The sequence below is a fragment of the Epinephelus lanceolatus genome, chromosome 21, assembly GCF_041903045.1.
Source record: "Epinephelus lanceolatus isolate andai-2023 chromosome 21, ASM4190304v1, whole genome shotgun sequence".
Classification (NCBI taxonomy): domain Eukaryota; kingdom Metazoa; phylum Chordata; class Actinopteri; order Perciformes; family Serranidae; genus Epinephelus; species Epinephelus lanceolatus.
In genome coordinates, this window is record NC_135754.1 from 33,039,954 (window position 1) to 33,063,820 (window position 23,867).

At 41.5% G+C, this 23,867-nt stretch overlaps 1 protein-coding gene across 4 annotated transcripts in view; it reads right to left on the bottom strand.

Moving 5' to 3' along the window:
• Positions 1-615: 615 nt before the first annotated feature.
• The window catches only part of thrab (thyroid hormone receptor alpha b), a 243,753-nt gene continuing 220,501 nt past the window's right edge, over positions 616-23,867 (bottom strand). For all 4 annotated transcript variants that reach the window (XM_033612065.2, XM_033612067.2, XM_033612066.2 and 1 more), the window contains 2 exons: positions 18,118-18,376; positions 616-16,483 (listed from right to left, as the gene is read on the bottom strand). In XM_033612065.2, coding sequence (XP_033467956.1) covers positions 16,233-16,483; positions 18,118-18,376 — 510 coding nt within the window. In that variant the 3' untranslated portion in view covers positions 616-16,232. The remainder of the gene's footprint in view (positions 16,484-18,117; positions 18,377-23,867) is intronic.

Below are 23,867 nucleotides of genomic sequence, written 5' to 3' on the forward strand. Positions count from 1 at the left end.
TTTTGTAGGTTCTGTAAAACATCTGCTGGTTCGAAGTCATGAAGTTATAGAGTATATATATTATATATATACTGAGCAGGCTGAACAGGGTCCTTGAGAGAATCCAAGAAAACAAGACAATAGAAATTCCAAAAAAACAACAAATCAAAAATCCAGAGAGAACTCCACCTCCACAGATTTTGCTCTTCGGCATGCGTCTATTGGTTGCTGAAATATCTAAAGGCTTGCAAAAATGTGTTTAAATGCACCGTCCAACCTTCAAACTGGCATCTTTATGTTAAATCAAGACAAAGCAAACTCCTGTATGCCGTTAATGCTTCTAGCCAATTCATTCAGATCCACGTAGCCTTTGTTTACTTTTCTTGATTTATCATAAAATCATGTTAAACCTCTTGCTATCTAACTGGACAGTGAGTTGTAGAATAGTGAATACAGACACATAGACAGTTCATAGACATTTGTACAACATAACCCCATCTATAAATAAAGTCTGACATGGAAACATCTACCAGCACCAGCTGCTGCATACAAGACATAGAACTTGCCACCAGGTATCTGCTTTTAAGCGAAACACTGGTCCTGCTGTTGAAGAAACCACTTTGAAGCAGAGTGTGTTTTTGCTAAATGTTTTTTTTTAACACCATACTATAAGCATGCTAAGCTTTCTGTACATGCAACACTGAGTCCATTCTGTTGTAAACAATGTGAGCAAAAAAGGTGGTACAGTTAAAGAAGACGTTCCCAGTGGTCATGAAGCCTTAAAGAGGTGGTTGTTGGTGATTTGCTGGTGCTGTATAAAGTGGCTTGGACCTGCTACAGAGTGGATAAGTTGATCCCTTCCTTTAAGGTTTAAAGAGTTAGCTGAGCAGAGAGCATCTCCTCTGGTTTTGCATACAACAGTGGGCTTGTGTACTGTATGTGCCAAGAGAGCTGATAGTTTATGTGCTCCAAGGGGTGTTTTGACAGAACAGACAAGGGAGACATGTTGGACCAAGAGCAGAGGGAGGGGAGAGGACGGAAAGCACCCTTTGAGGCCGGTTTATCAAACCTGAGCAGTTCTGAACCAATTCAAAACCTTATTTTCAACCTGACAAACATTGCATATTTTTCTCATAAGCACAGATCTCCCCAAACTACAATACATGTCACATAATTTATCTAATCTCTTATCTATATCTCTGATTGAAAGACTATTAATAGATAAGCTAATATGTGTACATTCTTAGCTGTCTAGGCATGCGATTTCTTTCCCCCACCTGTTTACAAAAATAGCCTCATGACTATAAATCTCCTTGTAGCTCGTCCGAGCAGCACAAAAACGCCACAACACCACCTGTATGTAAGTGCTCTTAGTTCTGTCTTGGGATTTGGTGTAACTAGGCAACAGGACAATGACAGTGTCCGCTCAAAGCTATTCATAATGTCTAGTGGCCAGATCGTAGTGCAGGGCAGCAAACGGAGCTCCATGTGCCATTGGATAAGGGATAGGGTGAGGACAACCCAGTCACCAGGAAACATGTTGGCATTGTGCTTTTCTGCACACCACATTACATTTACACATTGTTATGTAGCTAATATGTTGAAACTTAATGTTTCTACAACCTTGTGGGTATGTTTAGGCACAAAACCACAAGGTTATGATTATTAAGATCATGTTTTGGCTATCAATACCCGATTTTGGGGGTACTATCCATGGAGGAAAAAGGTTAGGGCTAGGGACTGCATTTTGTGGCACTATCCCAGCAGGAAAAGCAGCAATGTCTCGGAAGAAAATAACCACTTTTCCTGCCACTATCCTGACAGGAAATGCAGTGATGTCGCGGAAGAAAATAACCACTTTTGCTGCCGCTATTCTGGCAGGAAATGCAGTGATGTCTCAGTAAAAAACAACCGCTTTTCCAGTCCAAAAAGCTGCTGGAAACACAGCAACAGGTCTCTAAAGAAAACCCATATTAAGTGCCTAAAAATCTGCTAGAAACGCCATAAGGACTTGCTAAAAACAACTGGTTTTGTTGTTTGTTGGTCTTGAACAGCAGTCTGCAGTGGTCACCAGCTCAGCAGGCCAACCACCATCCCCTCCACCTCCAAATGAGAAGTCTGCTCAGATACTGTCAGTAATATGATGCGTATTAAACTTGCAAAAGTATTTGTGGTTTGCAGAAACGTACAGTGCCACCATTTTCCTGCGGTGACTGGGCTGCTGAGGTGGTGTAGTGTAATCTCATGATCAATACAACTCTATTTACACAAAGCCTCTTACTCAGCTCTTAACACACAAGTGACGACTGCCAAATAGTATGTTGACAGTCATAATTTAAATCACAACAGTCCGAACAACTAATGTTTCTAAATTTGAGTGTTGACGGTGCGCCTGATAAGCTGATATGGCACTTCGATAACATTATTCAGCTCACGGGGGCTTCAGTATTCTCTGCTGATTTCTTGTTGTGCTAATGTGGCCACAAAGGGGGTATTGGCTTAGATTTAGCCATTTAATATCGAGTATTGCAATAGCCTAAAAATCACTCTCGGGAGTCCTAAACTGCTACCACCCAACGCATTAATTCACTCTTTACCAGAGATCCAACTCCACAGCTTGCATTTTCTAAGTGCATGCCTTCATAATAAATCCTCTAGTGCCCTATGAAACACGCTGTAGAACAATACCTCAGAGGAGGAGGGATACAAAAGCAATCAATAAGGCCATCATTTGGAAAGAGAAACAAAATTGCAAAAGCCCCAAACTGCAGGTGCGGCAGTAATCTGCGAGCAACAGTCTGGCTTTTTCTTTGTGGGAATCCTTACAGCTTCTCTTCAGAAATATTACCCACTCTTGCAATTCAGTTTTCATTCTTACAACCCCACCACCCTCACATATAAATGGCTCCCAAGACCCCCTCATTTTTACTCTCAGATAGCCCGCTGAACACAATATTAGTTACATTCTTCAAAGAAATAATACGACAGGACTCTGTTTTACAGACTTCTGTCACGTACCGCGGCCTAAAAAGGTGCTTTTGGAGGGATTCAGGAGGGAAAGGGAAGAAGGTCAATGAGTATCAGGACGTTTGTAGCAAAGCGTTCACACACACACACACACACACACACACACACACATATACACACAGTTCTCTCACATGAACATGGACGCTGACATTCACATGCACACACCTTTACACATGCACAGCCTTGGATTAGCCATGCCAACCTTTCAGTACATCACAAAGTTAAACAGTAAGCACACTGAAATAGAACAGGCCTGTGGACGGAGGAACAAAGCCAGACCCCCCCCCCCCCCCCCCCCCAAGGGTGGATGGTGCCCGGCTTGGATGGCAGCCATGTACTGCTGTATGTACACCATTAGCCAACTGGGTGAGAGAGAACTGGATATTGCTGCTGGCACTTTGACCGTAAAGGGAGAAAGTGCAAAGACTTGACTGTTACTGACAGTGAGGGCTGAATTTGCTTTTGTACACTCTGGCACGTGTTTCTGAGAAGAGTTAAAGTGTGATTTATTTAGGACCAAGCTGGACTTTTGAAGTAAAAATAGGCTGGCTTGAATAAAAAAAACAATGTTGTGTGTTTTCACTCTTCTATGGAAACCCATTTCTGCCAGGAAGAAGAATGTTAAAAAGTCAGGGATGACAGAAATAAAAAAAAAACTTTTTAAATTAAGATTTTATCATACTAACAATTAATTGAATTGAATTGAATTAATGTGCACGTCAAGTCAAAATTATGACATTGTAAGTCAAAAATTTGACTTTCTAAATCAAAATTATGAAATTTAAATTTCTGATTTAGCAATACACCATTTTTTTTATTTTTTAAACAAAAAATGTGAGCTAGCATTAATAACTTTAAGGTAGTAATAAATACTATGAAGTTTGTGGAATATTAAGTCAAAATTTCAACTTCCTTATTTTCCCTAATTTTCATTTATGGCTATTATTCTTTGCATTTTTTCCCCATTAGCCTAGTTTCGCCTAAGTTAGCCTCTAGTCAGCCACAGCTAACACAACCTCACTAACTGTGTTACGGTGGTTTGTGTTAACTGGTATGCTAACGTTACCTTAGATGTAATGGGCGCTCCAACGAGCTTCGGCCACAGGCTTGATAGCAGGTTAGTGAATTAGCATTAGCGTAGCCTTGTCTGCAGATGAAACAGAGTTTATCCTTGTTTGGCAGCATGGAGGGATCGCAGAAGCAAGCTGCTGGTTGCGTAGTCCGGTGTGCAATCAGCTCTCCCGAGTGAAAACAGGTTTTTGACTTTCGCTAGCCCCGTTCGTTTGAAAGTCTTCATGCTAGTAACAGGGGACTCTATTACCAGTAGCGTCAGCATCACTCTCCACTGTTTACCATCAGTCCGAGTCAACAGACTCTGATCAGTCCATCTTGGCCTGGACCTTATTCCAAATTTTTATACGAATATGGAGAACTTATGTCAGAACTTGTCACTCATTCTGATCAGATTTTAATTATTGCTGATTTCAATATTTACCTAAATATGCTGCGTTCCATTAACACTGGGAAGTCAGAATTTCGAAGTTCCCATTTAGGAATTTCAACAGGAACACCCCCTGAAGTCGGATTTCTGACTTGCTAAGTTGGAAGAACCTCATAAACCCCGACCTAGAAATCCAAAATGGCTGCTCTGCGCATCAACAGTTGTGAAAGCTGCGGTAATAAACTGTTCATTAGCACCTCTATCTTATTTGTGTCTCATTAAAACAGTCGTACTGTCCAGCGTCTATCTGTGGACGTGTTGCTATGGTGTGTAATTGCGCAAAATACAGTTATCAACTGGTATTGCTAACAATGGCTAACCTGGTTTGAACTGGTATTGCTAACAACATCTTGGTTTTCCAACTTGTTGTACTGGAACACTGTCAACTCGGGTGTGACGCCATTCCAAGTTCTGACTTCTGAGGTAAATGAAACGCAGCTTTAGATCCTCAAAGTGAAGCCTTATTGGCTCTATACTTGTGGTTTCTGCTTTGACTGTCTCTTCTGTCACATCCCTGGTGTCAGGTCACTTTCATATTAAATCTAAAGCGACACCAACCTGTTGCTGTGGTGTCGGTGATGTATTTACCACTCGCCACAATGGTCCGTCAACCTTAACTGCACTTGGCGAGTGATTTCCTGTGGTTCTGGCTCTTTCCATTGCAGCGACAGGAGCTGTTGACAATTGTCCCAGTCTGGCACTTTCCAGTCTACTGGATTCAGTCGGCCAGTCTGCTGCTAATGCAGAATATTTCCCACTTAATCATTAATAATAAACAAAATCCTAGCTTTCTCCGCTTGTAGCCAAACTTACTCAAATGCAGCTGCTGTTAGCTGCTCAGTCTTTACGGCTTAAAACTCTTTCGTCCACCGGCCAAACGGCAAGTGACTGTTCAAATTTCACCGGCCATTTAATAGATTACTATTATTTTTTGGCTGGTGAGTGAAGCAAATCTCTTAGCCAATTGGATATTTAGCAAACATTTGATGTATAGTCTGTGTTTGTCCTGTACTGTAGACATTTTAAGGACCATTGCATCTCTAACCCTACAATCGTTTGTGCCCCACAAGCACAGGAGCATCAAGCTATGTGCCTCTTTCTCTAGTTTCTCTCCTTGTCCTCTCTTTCACTCAGGCTCCTCTGTGCTGGACGTCCCTGGAACTCTCTGTCTCTCTTGGCTGCCGGTGCATCATTCCAGATGTTTGGATTTGCATCTTCGTCCTCCAGGAGATTAAGCCCTTCTCTTGACTCTGTCTTGTGTGCACGATGTCCTTGTCTCTCTCTCTGTTTGTTTCCTTTCCTGTGTCTGTGTAAATGGTTTACTTGAGCTTTGTCTCTTGGTGTCTGTGCAGTCTGTCCTCTTTCCAGATCTCCATGGTGGAGAGGAGGTCATGTGGTTCAGGTCCTGACTGTTTGGCAGCACCTGGAAGTTGCTGGACGTCGTCCCTGATCCATATTTTTACAATATATATATAATTTTGTCACCCTGATAAGCCATGATGTAATATTTCTGTCCCTCCTGGGAGAGGGTTCCCTCCTTAACTGCTCTTCCTGAGCTTTCCTCCATTTGTTTTTATTGGTAAATGTTTTTCCCTTATCTGAATTGAGAGTCTACGGACAGCTGGTTTCATATGCTGTACAGATTTTAAAGCCCCTTGAGGAAAATTTGTGATATCTGGTGATATAAATAACACTGACTTTTCTTTTCCTGGCGGGAATGGGCTTCCATACAGCGCAGCACTGAACCAAAACAAACAGAACTCACAAACAGAACAAGCAGACAGACACAACACCCTCCCACCTCCACACGTGAAGAAATGTGTTTTCATTTTGGGGCTAAGAAAGCAGTGAGGGCATAACTCTTTGTATTTGAAGTAGACTCAGGATCCAAATCCTTGAAGCCTGGACGTTTACACCTTTTCAATCGGACTCTGGTCAAGGATCAAACACCAAACAGAAAATAAGGGCACATTGCTGACTAAATTCAGAGGACAAAAAAAAAGATGAGCTAACAATGGGTTTTCATCTAAGGTTCATCATCATTTATTAGAAAATGTTCTTTTACCTGAGAGAATCCTTCAATAGCTTCCTTTACCCAGTCACAAAAAGTGGTCTGTGTTTGTGTGTGTGCATGCGTGTGCGTGTGTGTGGAGTGGGTCTAAGCTGATGCTCTCACGGGTGGGTGTGCGTTTTAAAAGCAACTGTGAGATTAGTTTCCCACAAATGTATAAAAAAGATCGGCCGAGACGAGAAATACGCCAAAAAGTTCACTCACTCACTTATTATTGCACTATAATTGTAAACTTTATAATTAGTCATTAAGTGTCTTAGCCTAAAGGCTGTTTGTTTTCGAGGGTTAAACTAATTTAAAAAAAAACATTTAATGGTGCAAAAGGCATTTGGCTTGGGTGCAATTTATGCTGTCTATTTCATCACAAATATTACCAAAGATTCGTCCACGTCCTCGTGGCTTGGTTTGGGCCGTTCAAAGTGCATTTTACAGTTAAGTGCTCACGTTAAACTGATAGTCGGCAGGTTGTAGATGTTTGTATCAGTGGGATGATGTAAATTTATTTAGAAGATTGGTGATTCTGAAACAAGTCCAGTCAGAGGTGATGGGTTGAGTTAACGTGTTTATGCTGCATACATCCCACTGATAGACATCCACCACCCAGAATACTCTAACATTACATTAAGTTAGTCGCAGGAGAGAAAAATTAAAGCTTCACATATATTGCAGTGGGGTTGCCTTCAGGGGGCTTGTCTAAATCTTGGAATTCTAGGCCTTAACGATCGACCCGCCGAACGATGAGAGCATCGCGTCAAGTAGACAAACTTCCAAACAGCACACACACACACATACACACACACCACTTTCTGAGCAGTTTACAAAAAAACAGCACATCTCGTAGAATCCTTATTCTCCACAACATCCCCAGTACCCCTCCTACTTGTTCAATGAGACCCGGACTACCGTGTAGAGTTACCGGCCCTGAGGACCAGCCATTGAGCTGGGCTGAAGGCCAGCTCACCCAGGCAGTCCTGACCCTCGCCCACACAAAGTAGCAAGGATCTTTAGGTCATGCAAAGAACCTCTGGAATACAAGCCAGGCCGAATTTGATTTCACAAGCGAGACTGGCTCGTTGTTGTTACGTTGAGCTTGTCTTTCTTTCGGAGGGAGCAGGAGGGAAATTGCATAGACATCTTGCTACTTGCATGTCTTCACAAACTCTACATTTGGCATAGGGGGGGACCAAACACAACCATGAAACCAAAAAACATCACAGACAATCTCCACCCTTGTCCAATGTGTCAACATGTGCGAATAATCCAGGATCAGAGTATCTATGGAGGGATGGGCTTGGAAGCCACTGCAGAGCCAGCCTTGAAACCTTCACTTTGCTTGTTGTGGTCTGCCAAGCGCAATTTGCTTGAGCTAAGGGTGTAATCATAGACCAAAATTACTTTCAGCTTTAACCAGTCAGAGCTGAGCACCAAATATGGTATTTGGTTCAATCTGTCATCATCTAAGACTCCATTTACACTTCACTTCATGTGTCTCGGGCTGATTGGATGGCAGCTGGATCTCAAAAAAGTCAAGAGGCATTCAACATGGATTGAAATTCGATTGCTCAAATCTCAGGAGACGGTTTCAGATGCATTCTAGCCAGATGTTGACAAGGTGTAAATGCATCCGTAATTTTCACTCTTCCAAAGTGTAACCACGCCAGTAAGATCTCTATGGAAGTAGTGGTTTTTGGGTGTTGCCAAAAATCTTCAGGTAAATCCCACCACTCTCTTGACTGGAGTGGGACTCTCTCTAATTTGCATGTAGCCAGCAAAAACAAAGACATGATTGGGCCAATAGAGATGCAAATGTAAGAGGCTTAGTGTAAGTAAAAGCGTCTTGAAGGGACAGTTCACCTCAAAATCATAAATACATATTTTACCTCTTACCTGCAGTGCTGTTTATGAGTGTAGATTATTTTGGTGGGAGCTGCTGAGTGTTGCCACTAGATGGCACTCAGCTTGTGGTGCTCAAAATGCCAAAAAAACACAGTGAAAAACTCAACAGCAACGTCTCTTTCCAGAAATCATGACCTGGTTACTCAAGATAATCCACAGACCTTGTTGTGAGCAGTTTCATGTAGGAACTATTTTCTTTCAACCGGACTACACCTGCCAACCATATCACTGCGCAGAGGGAAGAGTGCATCTACTGTTAGCTCACCTAGCACCACTGAGCTAGCTAAAGTTACAGCTCAGCCGAAGGGGATGCCATTAATGTTTACATCTCGCGCAGTCATGAGCACAAGCCTCTCGTCCTCTCTTCGCAGTGATACGGTTGGTGCTAGGCTTGGTCTGTATTTTGCAATACCGTCAGCTCACCTCGCTGTACTTAGGATGTATTGTATGTAGTGCACATCCTGCGCCACCAGAGGTCAGTCTCTACTGGTGCAACAGGCAGCTGAGCTGACAAATATGGCAACTGTGAGTAGTGGGAATAACGCTATAGGACTGTAAACAGCCAGCTTGCAACACCAAAGAGAAATCGCAAATCTGCTTCAGTGAATTAAAGGATCATTTCAACCAAACCAGAGTTGGTGACTGTTGGAACTAACTAGATGATTAACAAGACTTACCAAGACGGTTTTAGAGAGTTGTATTTAGATAACACCGCACACAAATACCGTCATATACCATTTACCCTCGGTGTAGGATGGTAGATAGAAAACAGTTCCTACATGAAGCTGCTCACAAGGTCTGTCCAAGGTCTTCATCTGAATGACCCATAACGATTCATAAATTCCGTTTTTTTATCTTTTACTATAAGCAACAACTATTTATGCCTGACGGTTTAGCTCAGTTAGGTCACATGTCATGTGACCTCAGGTAGTGACTCTCCCCAGCAGCAGAGGGAGGAGCACAGAGGACAGGAGGACTGATACTGACTGATGTCTGTGTTGTTTATTCTTTCTAAACTTCACTCAGTATTGTGATGTCAGGAATATGATTTATTTTACTGACATCTTTATTTTGTTTCCAGTCCGATATTAAGTTTATATTGTGACTTTGCTGTTTTAACTTTACTGCTGCTGCTCTGGAAACATTTAATTCCTTGTAAAATTTGCAGTATTAGCTCTCTGAGAATCTCTTTTGCATTGCAGCAAAAATTGGTATTGTAACAGAAATATCTCCAATTGGATCGAATCGGAAATCGAATGAAGTCACAACTTTGTGAATGGAAATCCCAGCCCTACAATATTCAAAAAAAAAAAAAAAAAAAAAAAAGGGGAATTTTCTGATTAAGACTTGTGGGATATGCTGAGATTATTAAGGTTTTAATCACATTATTTAAGCATGTGTGCAGCACATGCGGATTATGCTTCTCAATTGGGGTTTTAACTGCAATTTGCGACACATGGCCTTGTGCCTGTTTACGGTTGGCTCTGTGCATTGTAGTGTAGATGCTGCAGGTACACGCCTGAAAGACTGTGAACAAGTTTTTGAAAATGTGACGCAAAGATGCAAATAACAAGCAGCTCCAAGCATTCCACTTCTCTACATTTTGAAGTGGGTACATTAATGGAAGTATGCACAGCTGCATGTACAGGAAATATTCATTAAACACCTTTTTGGAATAAGGGTAACAACTGGAATATTTTCTGCATGTAAACACAGTGACTGTTGTTGAGTGTTTCTAATCTTTTTGGTGCTTTGAGCACCACAAGCCAAGTGCCATCTCTACGGCTGATATCTCCAACACTCTGCAACTCACACCAAAACTATCAAGATAAACAGCACAACAGGTAAGAAGAAAAATATGTGTTTTTAATTTTGGGGTGAACTGTCCCTTTAAATCTGGAGATTTTCTTCTAGATACAAGACACTTGAAGTGTAAATGTGCTCCCTGGTCCAGGTTCATGTCTACCAACGTATCAAAAACTGAGCTGTCAAGGTTTTTAGGCCGGCCTCTGGGGGACGATGGGGAGGCGGACAAATCCATTTGGCCTTTCCCAACTTTGATGCGGGTGCTGTTGCAGCCACGTTAGCTGACATTCACGCCAAGTACTACCTTGCTTACATTCTACTCATGCCTCCCACCTCCCACTTTACTCCCACAAAACCACCTCCCTGCCTCTGCTAACCTTTCGCCACTGTGGCTGCTGGCAACACACACATCAACAAGTTGGGAAGAACTGATTCCATATGTGAACACACACACGACTCTAGGCATTCATGTGTAGCGTGTCATGTCGTGAGAATATGAGGGGTACGACTCTATCTCTTTGCAAACAACAGGAGGCACAGGGTTCATGATTAACGTCACGGGGCACTTCTGAATATGGGTCAGCATGCACATGTGAGAGAGTGCACACATACACATGTATGAAGCATTACACATTACTTTGCTTTTTCTTTTTTTGTTTTTCCTCTTACATGAGAGCGGGATGGAGAGGTTAAATTTGCTGCAATAAATCTTGAGTGTTGTATGTTTTTGTATTTACATCCTTGGTTATGGCCAAAATAAAATGTAAATGAAACGAAAATAAAATCAAAACAGAAAACATACAAAAATACATAACATAGTATTGCACCTTGCAGACGGGCAATATATATTCTCAGTTTTGTTGTTTTGTTTTTAACGTCTGTGTGACACCACTATCTTTTCTGCTGGTGTGTGGAAGTTGGGTTGTGGGTGCCGGGCTCAGGTCCAGCCCCCTCCTGTCAGCTACATTCAATACCATAAAACTCTCAGCCATTACAAAAGTCATAATCCCTCAGTCTCTGGGCCATTCACATTTTAAGTTTGCTGTCTTTAGACTGTGCCTTTAAGTTGGAGAAATGCTCACATTAGCAGATGATCTCTAACATCTCACAACCAAATAAGAGAGAGCACAAAAGCTTGAGGGAAGAGTCCTTTTGTAACTTCTACTGATGCGTACACACAAGCACATATTATCTGAACATATACACTTTTTTAAATCTATATATGCATCTCTGAACTTTCACATGTGCCTGCAAAATATGACTCCTCCCAAGTTCCTTTGAGTTTTGTGTTGTGTGAGGTATGACAAGATTGTTTCATTTTTTTTTTTTGTATTTTCAGTTTCTGTTGCATTATTTTTCCTGTTTGTGTTTTTTTTCCAAAGTTGTATTTCATAAAAAAAAACAAAAAAAAAAACAATATATATATATATATATATATATATGTATATATATATAAAAAAAAAGAAATTCCTGTTTTGTTGGTTGTAAATTCCTCCTGATAAAAGGGGACGGACAACTTGGACAGATACACAGACAAACAGATCAGTTGGCTTATCAACACAAAGTATAGATGTGAAAAAGAAGTGAAATAGTTTCTATGTTACACTGCACGCATGGTCAAAAAGTGACTACAGCTGTTTTTTTTTTCCTTTTTTTTTTACACAGAGCAGTTTTAAGCGTCAAAAAACAAACAGAAAAATAACAAAACTGATAAAATGAAAAAATCTCCAATAATTTTTGTTCAGGAGTCTTTTTTTAAAGTCATCTCTTTAAATTTTTGTTTTGTGGATTTATAATCATTTCATATATCTTTTTTTTCTTAATCTAAATCAGACTCAGAAGGTAAAGCAGCATTATAACCCCTACTGTCACACACACATACCCAGTCAGCTCACGAGAACAAAGGACATCGATAGGTTTTTTTTTTTTCTCTTTTTCAGTTCTTTTACAAAGACGTGTTGGAATTCCAAACCTGCCTCTCCGGAGTGAGGGATCTCTTTCTGATCCTCACTGCATGAGAGTTGGAGGTTATCCTTCTGGAGGGAGCTGAAGGGGACATTTGGGGTTGTCAGCTGGCATGGGAGCAGGGGCTCATATGCGGTTGTTGTGGGAGCTGAAGGGGGAGACTGTACGTATTCCTGCACCGCCGTCTCCCCTTCCTCCGAGTGTTTGTTAACATGGTCTCTACAACCTGCCACATCACCCTCTCGCACCCACGTCAATGATGGCAGTGAGGGTTGGGGCCCTCGGCTTTTTATGTTTCCTGTCCCGTGCTTTCTTCTTCTTCTCTCACATCCTCACAATCTCGCGCTCAAGTCTCTCGTTCCCGTCGCTGCTGCTTTGCCGTTCACATTCATTCGGTGGCGCCACTCGAAAGGGCAGTTATGGCCAGCCTTGTCTCACAAGGTAGAGGCCTGGATCCCGTTTGGTGTCAATGATTCTGGGCCAAACTGGGGGCATCCCCACTCTGCGGCGAGTGGGTGCGATAGCTAGGGTGCTTAGGGAAGAGGAGAGGGGGAGAGAAGATGACGATGGAAGGGAGGGCTCTGAATTTGAAATGTCACTGGGCTGACTCTAGAGGGAGGATGATGGGAAAACGGAGTACTACAGGGAGAATGAGTAAGTGCTACACAGCCCTCCTACGCAGGGATCTCTCTCCATCCCTGGTCAGGTTGGTTAACAAGTGAGGGTCATGTGCTGTTGGTCTAATACTGACAACGGGTCAGGTTTGGGACTGAGCCCACTGCGACTGCCAGCCTCTGTTACACAGAGCAGCCTAAACTCCAAAGCTGCTGCTTTGGAGCCGCCCCACCAAAACTCACCCCAGTTTAGTCTCCCCATCAAAACTCATCCCGTTTGAGATGAGTTTTGGTGAGGGAGACTAACGGGTAATCCAACCACAGGTGTTGGTTAAACTTTGATGAGTCAGGGGCTGAAAGGAGGACTGCTGCAGTAGTGCAAAAACTCCCACCAGCCAGGCTGGGTGGGGGCTGTGTTAATGGTGGTGGGGTGCAATTTAGTCTGAGCTAGGCTCCGGAGAAAAGGGCACTGTCATGGGCTAGAGTAGGGGTAAGGCTGGGCAGGGGATGGGTCTCTGAAAAGCGGTGGTGATGATCTTTTGAAAGGGGGGTTCTTCTTGGAGTCAGACCAGACTCCACCACTGTGCCCAAAGGTGGCGTTCCAGTTCCTCTCTCCTCTCAGCATTGCTCCAACGTCGGAGCACTGCGGCTTGGCCATCCGTGACGACTGCCTATGATCCCTGCCACGTTACTCTGCTTAGGTACTTCTGAGGGGTGCAGATTACCCATCCTGTACAAGTGCCCAGTATCAACTACTGCTTGGCATTGAATATAAAATAGATTTTCTTAGTCTCTCTTTTCTTTCATTCTCTTCTCGTAAGAGTGGTGAACCTAGTTAGATTTGGCTTGGCCCCAGAATTGGAATGAACAGAGCGGGCTTTTTTTAATCAAATCAACATTCTTGAATGGTTGTTTGGCTAGCGCACTATGATACCTGCCATGGATGTTTGCCGTGACATATTACCGTTATAGTGGTGAGCATTGGTAAAGTGCACGAGACTAAAAGAGCTTTAGAGTCGCCTCTTGAGAAGCTTAATTTCGGTTGAGAACATTCTACTTTATTTACGTCAGATGCACCGTCGATGCATGAAAGAAAGCTTATTACTGTGAAAGTATTTATCAAGATCCAATGACAGCCATCATGAGCGTACTGCGGAAGATCGCCATGATGCAGACGGAAACGGCCCTTTCTCTGCATGCTAATTCAACGGGCGTGGCCACCGAGGGGTTTTCAGGTACTCTCTGTCACCTATCCTCTCGCTACTTGCGTGGATGGGTGTCAGCTGGGCTGCACATCTACACTGTCCTTCGCCGCTTCTGTGAGTCGGTTTCTGTTTTGACAGAAACAGGTAAATCCAAATTTCAAAAGACGACACTTGGTCCCATATAACAAAAAGAGATAACCCGAATGTAATGGGTACCATTCCCTGGAGTGGGTTTAACCCTCCGAGGGGATGGCTGGCCCTCCTGTCTTCAATGGTATTTCATTTCAACCATGTGATAGCACTGAGGGTGTGTGTGTGTGCATGTGTGTGTTGTGTGTGTGTATGACGTGAGTGTTTTGTCTTTCCAAGTGTGCACCTAAGTAAATATTATGCACGTGTGTGTGTTAACCTACTCGTGCGCCAACTTGAATGGTGTATGTCTGTGTGTGTGTGTGTGTGTGTGTGTGTGTAGGCTGTGGGCAGCTGCCCCGTGTCCACAGAGGTGAGGTAGTGCCTGACACCACGGGGGCAGTATTGCTGCCCCAGCCTGGGGGTGTATCCACTTTGAGGTAAATGGTAGCCTTCTTGGCATTTGCCTGCTCTCAGTGACGCCCATGGTAAAAAAAGGCAAATGTGTATGGAAGCCTGGAGGGGCCACACTGAGTTGAGTCCGTGAGGAGAGGACTCTGTACAAACCCTGCAGGTTAGGGCTGTATATTGACACTGCTGTGCAGTGCATACAGTAAAATGAGGCATTCACGTTACTCTGAGGTGATGTTGTGTGTTTTCATGTTTGTGTTTATGTCTATGTGAGAGTGTGTATTTGCGTATGTGTGTGTGTGTGTAAGATGAGCTTTCCTGTCTCGCTGGTGGTTGCTGCTATTGAAAACCTCCTTGGAGGCTGCATGTGGGAGATTTAATTTTGACCCTGGGTCTGACTCTACAGTCCAGCTATTAAATCTTGCTTCCTCGCTCTATCTCCTCTCCTCCCTCCTCTCCCCTCCCTCCCTTCTTTCTTTCTTTCTTTCACTGCAGTAACTCCTTGGAGAGAGGAGGGCTTAATTGTCATTAATACGACGGCAGGCTGCTGGCACAAGCAGCACGGGCAATGACAAGGCAAGTCTGCTCATATATGTGTGTGCGTGTGTGTCAGTGTGTGTGTGTGTGTATGTGTGTGTATGTCACAGGAGCCGGTCCAATGACAAAACTAAAGGTAGATATGGAGCCATGGTCTGCACATTTTTTTCAAAGGTAGACAACACAATTTCATAAAACTGGAATAGGCTTATATAAATATAGCACCGGTTTCACTGGGATCTAAGAAGAAGCTCCAAAAACAGCTGTAACGGCTCAGATTGAGTTGAGGAATTGATAAAAGACTAGGTCTGGTAGCTCTGCTTTACTGCAGCCATTATACACCAAAGTTACGGTTGAAGGCGTCTGCTGAAATTTTCAATGTGCAGTGTTTTCGCTGATTGCGTTGTGCCTGCATGACCGTGAGCTATAATGTGTCACTGATGTCCATATTTTCTGAATTACTGCCTTAACGCTTATTCAGAAATAATACTGAGAGGTGCTGGCCAGCAGGGAAGCTGGAAACATGGGCTTCAAAAGGTGTGTAAATCTGTGACCGCTTAAAAAAAGAGAGAGAGAACCAGACAGGGGGAACGGACCCCTGCAAAGAGCGCTGCTCTGAAGAACTGAGGTGGAACAGGCTGTGTGTGTGTGTGTGTGTGTGTGTGTGTGTGTGTGTGTGTGTGTGTGTGTATGTGTGTGTGTGTGTGTGTGTGTGTGCGCGCGCTGTGTGTCGGTGTACGTGTCTTGGCAAATGGCTACAACTCTTACTAGATAAGACATCATGCTCAGACAGAAGGGCCCCCACACGGATTTTAAAACAGGGGTAAGTAAAAGGAGGAGAAAGAGGTGGAGGAGAGGGTGCTCAAAAAACAAAATCCTCTGTTTGCTTGACTCTCCTGTTGCTGGTGTGTTGTTTCTGTTATTGTTGGTTCCAGTTTTTAAACCACGTACTGTAAATGCGATGTTGGAGAAATGCAGATTCCTGACGAGAGGACTCTCCCTCCATCCTTCCCCTATAAAAATGATGGCCCTTCCCATCTCCCAGTTAGCCCCAACTTCCTCTTCCCTTTGCTTGGTGGCAACTGTGTTTTTCACACCTCCTGGTCCTCGAAGACCTCCAGGAAGAGCGGGGGGAAGAGTTCGTTGGGACACTCCACCTTCATGTGAAGGAAGCGGCTGGCGTGGCATGCCCCGATCATCCGCAGGTCTGTCACCTTCATCAGGAGCTTCGGCCAGAAGTGAGGAATGTTGTGCTTGCGGTAGTTGATGTAGTGCTCGAACGCCAGCAGGTAGGTCTCCTGGCACTTCTCGATCTTCTCCATGCAGGTCAGGCCAGAACGATCTGGTGACAGGGAGAGTCAGTGTGGAGGGAGGGAGGAAAGACAGGAAGAGATAGGAGGGGGAGAAGGGAGGAAGGAGGGAGAGCATTTGAAAATGAACGCATAAGAAATCATCAACTCAGTCTAATTCTGACTAAATGTCAACATTCTGGAAGTAACATGTGGCCGTCAGTCAGCTCACTGAACACTTTCATATGTTGTTATGGACAATGATCATTGGGAAACACTTTCTGTACTGTCATGGCTGAGTTTGGAGCTTGGTAGCATTGTTTGATTTCATGTTTTATCGTACTTTTTAGGGTGCTTTCACACCTGCCTTGTTTGGTTCAGTTCAATCAAAAGTCAAGTTCGTTTGCCCCCTCAGTGCAGTTCGTTTGGGCAGGTGTGAACACAGCAATCACACTTGTGTGCACCAAAACAACCGGACCGACACCCTCCTGAAGAGGTGGTCTCTTGTTGGGGTTGCTTAGCAACCTAACTCTGCTGCTGTGCTCTTGAAAGCTGGCACAGAAAGGGCACAAGAGTGGCACCCAACGCCTGATCTCGCGCTTTCAAGGCAGTTAAAGACACAGCATGTGTACGTCCCTAAGCTGATTAGCTCTCGTGCCTATCACGTTTTGTTGAGGATTTTTCTTTTGAATCTATTTCAGCGAAGTTTAAATGCTTCAATAAATATTCAATGATGTTACCAATATGCAAATAAGCGTTATGTATGACATTATCTGGCAACTTTTGGAGCTAGTGTATAGTTGGTGACATTGCTTCATTAGCTGCTGTAGCAACTTGAATTCAGACAGTGCAAACTGTAGTGCCGAGGTTCACAGCGTGCAGGGTCTGATCTGTGTAACCGCAGCAACAGAAAGTTTGCTGATCAGGTGGGGAGTTAACACTGGACGAGCTGAATTCAGTTGGTATTCGAGGTGATGGAGGTCTTTCTCCTCGGATTGTCCGCCAATTTTTGCTTTCTTGCTTCTGCTTTGATTTTCTTGAAATAAATATAATGGTACTTTTAGACTACCACAATAAAGGCAGCAACTTCTTGCCGCCTCTGCATTTAAATAATATTGATTCAGCCATTTGAAAAAATAAATTTGTAAGGGAAAGTTGCCAAACTGAAGTGATCTTTTTCCCCTACACCAGTGGATACCCTGAGAATGATTATGTTTCTGTTGCAAGACGCCCTGATTCTACGCATCCTCTCTTTATTTGCATCCTAACATTTCAAAACTCCGAGCACATGATGTGACTTGTGTCCTAAAACCCCAAATTAGTCTGATGTTAGAGTTCCTCCAAAGAACAAACCAGGAGTGAAGGCTTTTTAATCACATTTAGGATGAGATTTAGATTTGCTCCTTTCAGCTCTGAGTGTGTATGTGGACTTTAATCTTCAGACCATAATTACATTCTGATTCACAATAGGCTACAATATATACTGTGTAAAGCAGCGGGTAATGAATATGGACTGTCATGGAATTGTGTCTCCGAGGGCACACAAGACTGAAAATTTAAATTTACATTACAATAAGCTCAAACTCAGACCACCGCTGTTAAAAGCAGCCGCTTGCACAGAGTGAAGGCGCAGTCATGCAGCTTTAAGATTTAGGAGGAAGTCGGAAGTTCTGGAGTCAACAACAACCTGAGCTCATGAGCAGCACGGCCTGCAACAGCGCCACCTCCGTGTCGTCCAGGTTAAACTGCGCCAGGCTCTTGCCCAGGTCGAAGATGGCGTCCGACACCACGCCCAGCCCGCCGTTCTTCAGCTGCTCACGCTTCACGGCCATCTCCCCTCCCAGCGTCAGCGTCTCACTTTCTGGGTCGTAGCGCATGGCAGCTCGCAGCGACATGATCTCCATGCAGCAGCCCTTCAACAGGATGATCTGGTCTTCACAAGGTAGCTGGTGGAAAAAAAGGGTTTTTAAATACTTAATACAAGGTTATTCTTTATTTTTAAACAACTATATAGTATATTGAACCCATTTTGAAGCTGTAAAAAAATAACAGTCTTTACAGGGAGGAAATCATGATGGATAATTTCACCATTTCAACATTTTTCCTGCAGTAACAGAGAAAGTAGTTCCCACTTTTCCTTTTATTTTGACGCAGGGTTACAGTTGTGGAACAGATGGATAATGGAGGAGGGGTTGGGTATATGCTCAAACTATTTTGACTCTAATTGTCTTATTGAGTCAGTTTCTGACTGCATTTGATTCTTGTCATTTCATTTATAGCACTAACTCTTGCTCTAAAGTGGTCTTCTGTCTCTTCAGAGTCCAGCCGGAAACTTAAGTGGACAGAGCTTTTACAATCAGCACCCCGAGGCTCTGGAACGACCTGCTCGATAAAATTAAGCTGTCTGAGTCAGCGTCATTTTTCTAAAAATGTACATTTATTGGAAAGCATATCCTGATTTTATCTGAGCTGTGTGTTTATTTTCATCTGTTTTAAATGTCTTGTTTGTCATTTTTAAGTTTGCCCTTTATGTATTCTGTAATTAATTTAGGTATTTTATTTATATATTTATTTTATTTTTTTCTCTATGAAATACATTTAACTTTGTTTTGATAAATGTTCTATAAAGTTTATTATTATTATTATTATTTCATTAATTATATTGTACAGCAGTTTTCAAAAACAGCATTTAGAATTTTTTTTTTAAATAAATAAATAAATTGAAAAAAAAAAAAAACAAAACAACTAACCATAAAGAGCAAAAAGTTACTTTTTCCTGTTAAAGATATTGATAATTGATTAAAAATATTTATTATGACATACTTGGGGATAAATAAATATGATTAAACAGTAATTTGTAAAAAATAATGAGGTATATTTTGGCTCTTTTTGGTCAACAAGTCGAGAATATTTACATTTTTCCTTCTGTGTTGCCATTCACAACTACATGTTTAGAGTTTGGAGAGCAGCAGATGACAAAATGTCGATTACATTCAGGTAGTTTAACAAGAAAATGAAAATAAATAAATAAATAAATAACTAAAAAATTAAAAATCAGCCACTCAGTCATAATTACTTTAAGTATTGGGGAGTAAGACAGTTACATGTAATTAAACAAATAAATGTAAATGTAATCTGTTACAGTTACTACTCAATATATTGGTGATTGCAAAAGGGGTTACATCCGAACATACTGTTTTTGGAAAAAGTTAATATGTAGAATATATAAATTCTTTTTTTTTTCTGGACATTTTTCCAGCTTAAAAGGTCCAGTTTAAAACATTTGTTAGGAAAATAATTAAAAGTGCTTACATGTAACAGGTTATTGAAGTCATTCAAATTGTTAGAATACATTTAAAAAAAAAAAAAAGATTATTTTTTGGGGCTTTTTGCCTTTAATGGATAGGACAGATTGAAATGGGGTGTGAGAGAGAGAGAGAGAGAGAGAGAGAGAGAGAGACATTTTTAACAGAGTAACTAGTGATCTGAAACCTGTAACAGATCAAGAGTAACCTCCCAAACCTCTGATTACTTGAAAAAAAAAATCCAAAATGAGATGTCCTCAACTATAACAACACAAAAACACAGCAGAGCGCTAACACAGCTTCTCCTCAGAGGAGTGATGCCTCGTTGTACAGATGTAGAGAGAAAACGATTAGGAAGAAAAGGAAATAATCATATCCGTTGATAAGTAGAAATGGATACTGAAGCATCATGATTATCACAGATGTGGAGGAGAGGACGGGAGGGGAGCGGGAGCAACATGGAGACGGGTTGAAAAGCAGCAGCAGACGTGTTTTTCCACTGATGAACACAGATTATGACTAATACACCCTGATTTACATGGATATTAGAATCTCTGGGTTGAAACCCATTTGATTAAATCTACAGACTCTGGTGTGCTGAATTAAATCTCACCTAAATGTAACTCACTGCTCTTGACTGCTGAGCGGATTAATTGGCATTAATTGGCTTGATTTGTCTTGTAAATGTGTACCTGGAGGGCATGCTTAATTTTTAGTGGCTCAATAAAGGCTGGCTTTGTTTCTGTGCATTCTTATCGGTAATTCACTGCAGCCGCGTGAAGAGATCTCACGTAGGCTAAACGGGTTCTCTCCCTCTGAATCCTTCATCAGATTAAAAATGCCTCTCTAATAATATAATCTATTATATTGTGAATAAAAGATAACATATTAAATATGACTGATTATCTGCTGCGGTGTCTGGAATACTAAAACTCTGCATCTTTATCTGTTTTAGTTTCTCCGTCTCTAAATGAATAGGAGATCTAGCAGCAGTATTATAGTTTACGCTCTCATTTGAATAGAAGCATCCATCATAGCGGTAACATTTATATAATAACACAACAATCTGAGTGAATTCAACCTTAAAATATGCTGATTAAAAAGTGACGACCTCTGCTTTCAAAAATATCTTGATTTATATTCTCAGAAAATGGATTACAGTTACAACCTCTCCTCTCCCACACACACACACGCACACACAGCAACCGTCCCACTCGACAATAACTCAGCTTCCCTGATAATTATCCAATCTAGGGTCTCATTACAAGCAGCAGAGAGAAAAGAAACATGATTACATGTTGCTAATCAAGGCTGGGCGAGCAGGAGCAGGAATGCCTCTCTGATTGTCAGCGGCAACAAAAGATGCTTCCGGGTTTATTTTCGAAGGCAGACGTATGTTCGGTGTGAGCGCCACGGCAACGTGTGAGTGATCTGCATATTTACCTTGGCTTTGTGCTTTTCCTATGATACAACAATCGGAATCCGACCAGGTGGTCTAATTGGTCGACTACGCACTCAGAAGGTGATCAAATCAGCATGACAGCACACTGTCGACATCACTGTAAATATTACTCCCTTATTTCCATGGCAACATGGTAACTACCAGAGCTGAATCAAAAACCAGTAAGCTACAATATTATTACAACATAGATTGTTTTCTTGTTTTTTAATTAACTTTATTTAATTCATATGCCAGCACATGGAATAAAGCAGAGTATTTATTTTAAAATGCTGTGAATTTTGGGAATGTTTTCATCTATCGAGGTTATGTTGGCTGTCATGCGTCTATACAGGTTGACAGGTGAAAGGGTGAGGGAAGAGGAGAAAGGAAAAGAAAAAAAAAAAAGAAATAATAATATAAAAATATATGAACAACAATAATAATAAAAGAAAAAATAATAAAAATATGTATAAGTAATAATAAAAACATATATATTAATAATATTAATAAAAAAATAAAAAATAAAAGTAATAATAATAAATAAAAGTATCAATATTAATAAAAATAAAATAAAAATAATAAAATGAATAAAAGTAATAATAACAAATAAAAATAACAATAATAATAATAAAAATAAAATACCAAATAAAATACAAATAAAAGTAATAATAATAAAATTAAAAAATAATGAAAAATAAATAAAAGTAATGATAAAAATAATAAAAAAAAATTTATATATATATATAAATAAAAGGGGAGGGAAATATATTAAACCTAATCCTACCTTTACCCTGTTACCAATAATTAAATAATAATCAATAATAATAAATAATTAAGTCAGGGGAGTGTCCCCCTATCCTGCCCTATTCCCCTGCTGGCAGTGAAGCAGTACCGGGGCACCACTGGAATACTCCAGAATGGGTCAGTGTTGACTTTTGGACTTAACAACCCTCTGAAGTTATTGGAAATGTTTGGATCATAACAGCTGTGTCTGTGAATCAATGACACAGTGATATCTAAAAAAAATAGCTGCTGGCGTAGTAGATAAATCTGTCCATGATTTTTTTTTTCTTTTAGCAGTTATCTTGTGTTTATGTGTGGTTAAGGATGGGTAAGATGGGTAAGATTTTAATGATACCAGTGTTGATACCATTTTTTTTCTCTTTTATTTGATAGGACAGTTTGAGCGTGAAAGGGGAAGAGACACTAGATGACATCCTGCGGCCGCTGCGGCAAGGAAACTGCCTTTGTACATGTGATGCCTGCTCCACCCACTAAGATAGTGTGTGTCCTGAATCCTGATCAATTTTCTGTGGGAAACAAAAGAAAGCTTTCACAGGTTGTTGGCGTTAACGCAACAGTTTTATTATCTCTGGGTCTGAACACAGTGAAGAAACAGAGGAGAAGAAAAGGCACGCATGTGACTGAGGTGTGTAAAAGCCCCACTGTTTGAGTGTTATCTTAGTCTAAGACAATATGTGCTCAGCCTGTCTGTGTGGCGCTAATGTTATTCTAGCAAGATATTTACCATTGGTAACAGACACGCTGCAGTGACACTCGTGCAGAGAGTGTGAAACGCATCGTATTCTTGGATTTTAAGCTCATGTTGTGTAGAAAGGTGTTTCAGCATATTGCTGGTGTTCACTCTGACCTGAAATGCTCATTTAACACACATCAGGGCATTTGAGTTTGCATGTGCCCCTCGTGTCAGGTTTCCTCCAGGTGCTCCAGTTTCCTCCCACAGTCCAAAGACATGCAGGTTAATTGGTGACTCTAAATTGTCCGTAGGTGTGAATGTGAGTGTGAATGGTTGTCTGTCTCTATGTGTCAGCCCTGTGATAGTCTGGTGACCTGTCCAGGGTGAACCCTGCCTCTCGCCCACTGTCAGCTGGGATAGGCTCCAGCGACCCTGCAACCCCCAACAGGATAAGTGGTTATGGAAAATGAATGAATGCTGTAATCTTTGTGAAATGAAGCAATGCTTTGAAACTTTGGGTGTCAGCATTAGTCCAACATTCACGTCCCTTTATCTTGGACACATCCCTGATGGACTAAGTAAAGATGATACCTAGCAAGTAAAAAGGTCATTACAAAATACTGGCTACCGAAAAACTGCCCTACTGCTAGTCTCTTTATTAAACCTGTTAGACACTTACACCTTCTGGAACAGATGACCTACTCCATACGAAAGACTCCACTCACTCCACTCACACACATTATGGTATGTACCATATATGACACCCTACTTTAAACTAGAAAAAAATCTGTCTTTGTAAACATCCCATGACCTCTTACTCGTCTTTTTTTCCTATACTTATTGAACGTAAAAAATGTTAAAAAATAAAGACGCTACTGACTGTTTTCCTGTTATTAGTCCGACCCCATGTGTTTCCATGGAAAGGGAGATAACACTTGCAAAAGGTGTTTAATTTTTAGAGCCAATCGCCCTGCAAAATGAACACATTTAGAGTATGTATGATTGCAATATTACACTTAATTATGAGCTTTACTGTCATTATTGGCACTTCAGTGACGCAGCAGGACTGCGGCGCCTGCACTTAAATTCTGGTTGCATCACTGTCGTGCCAATAATGACAGTGAAGCTCATCCTTAAGTGTAATATTACTGATTTAAACTGTAAAGATTTAGAAAATCTTAGGTGTGTTTGACATTTTTTCCACAATCCATTTG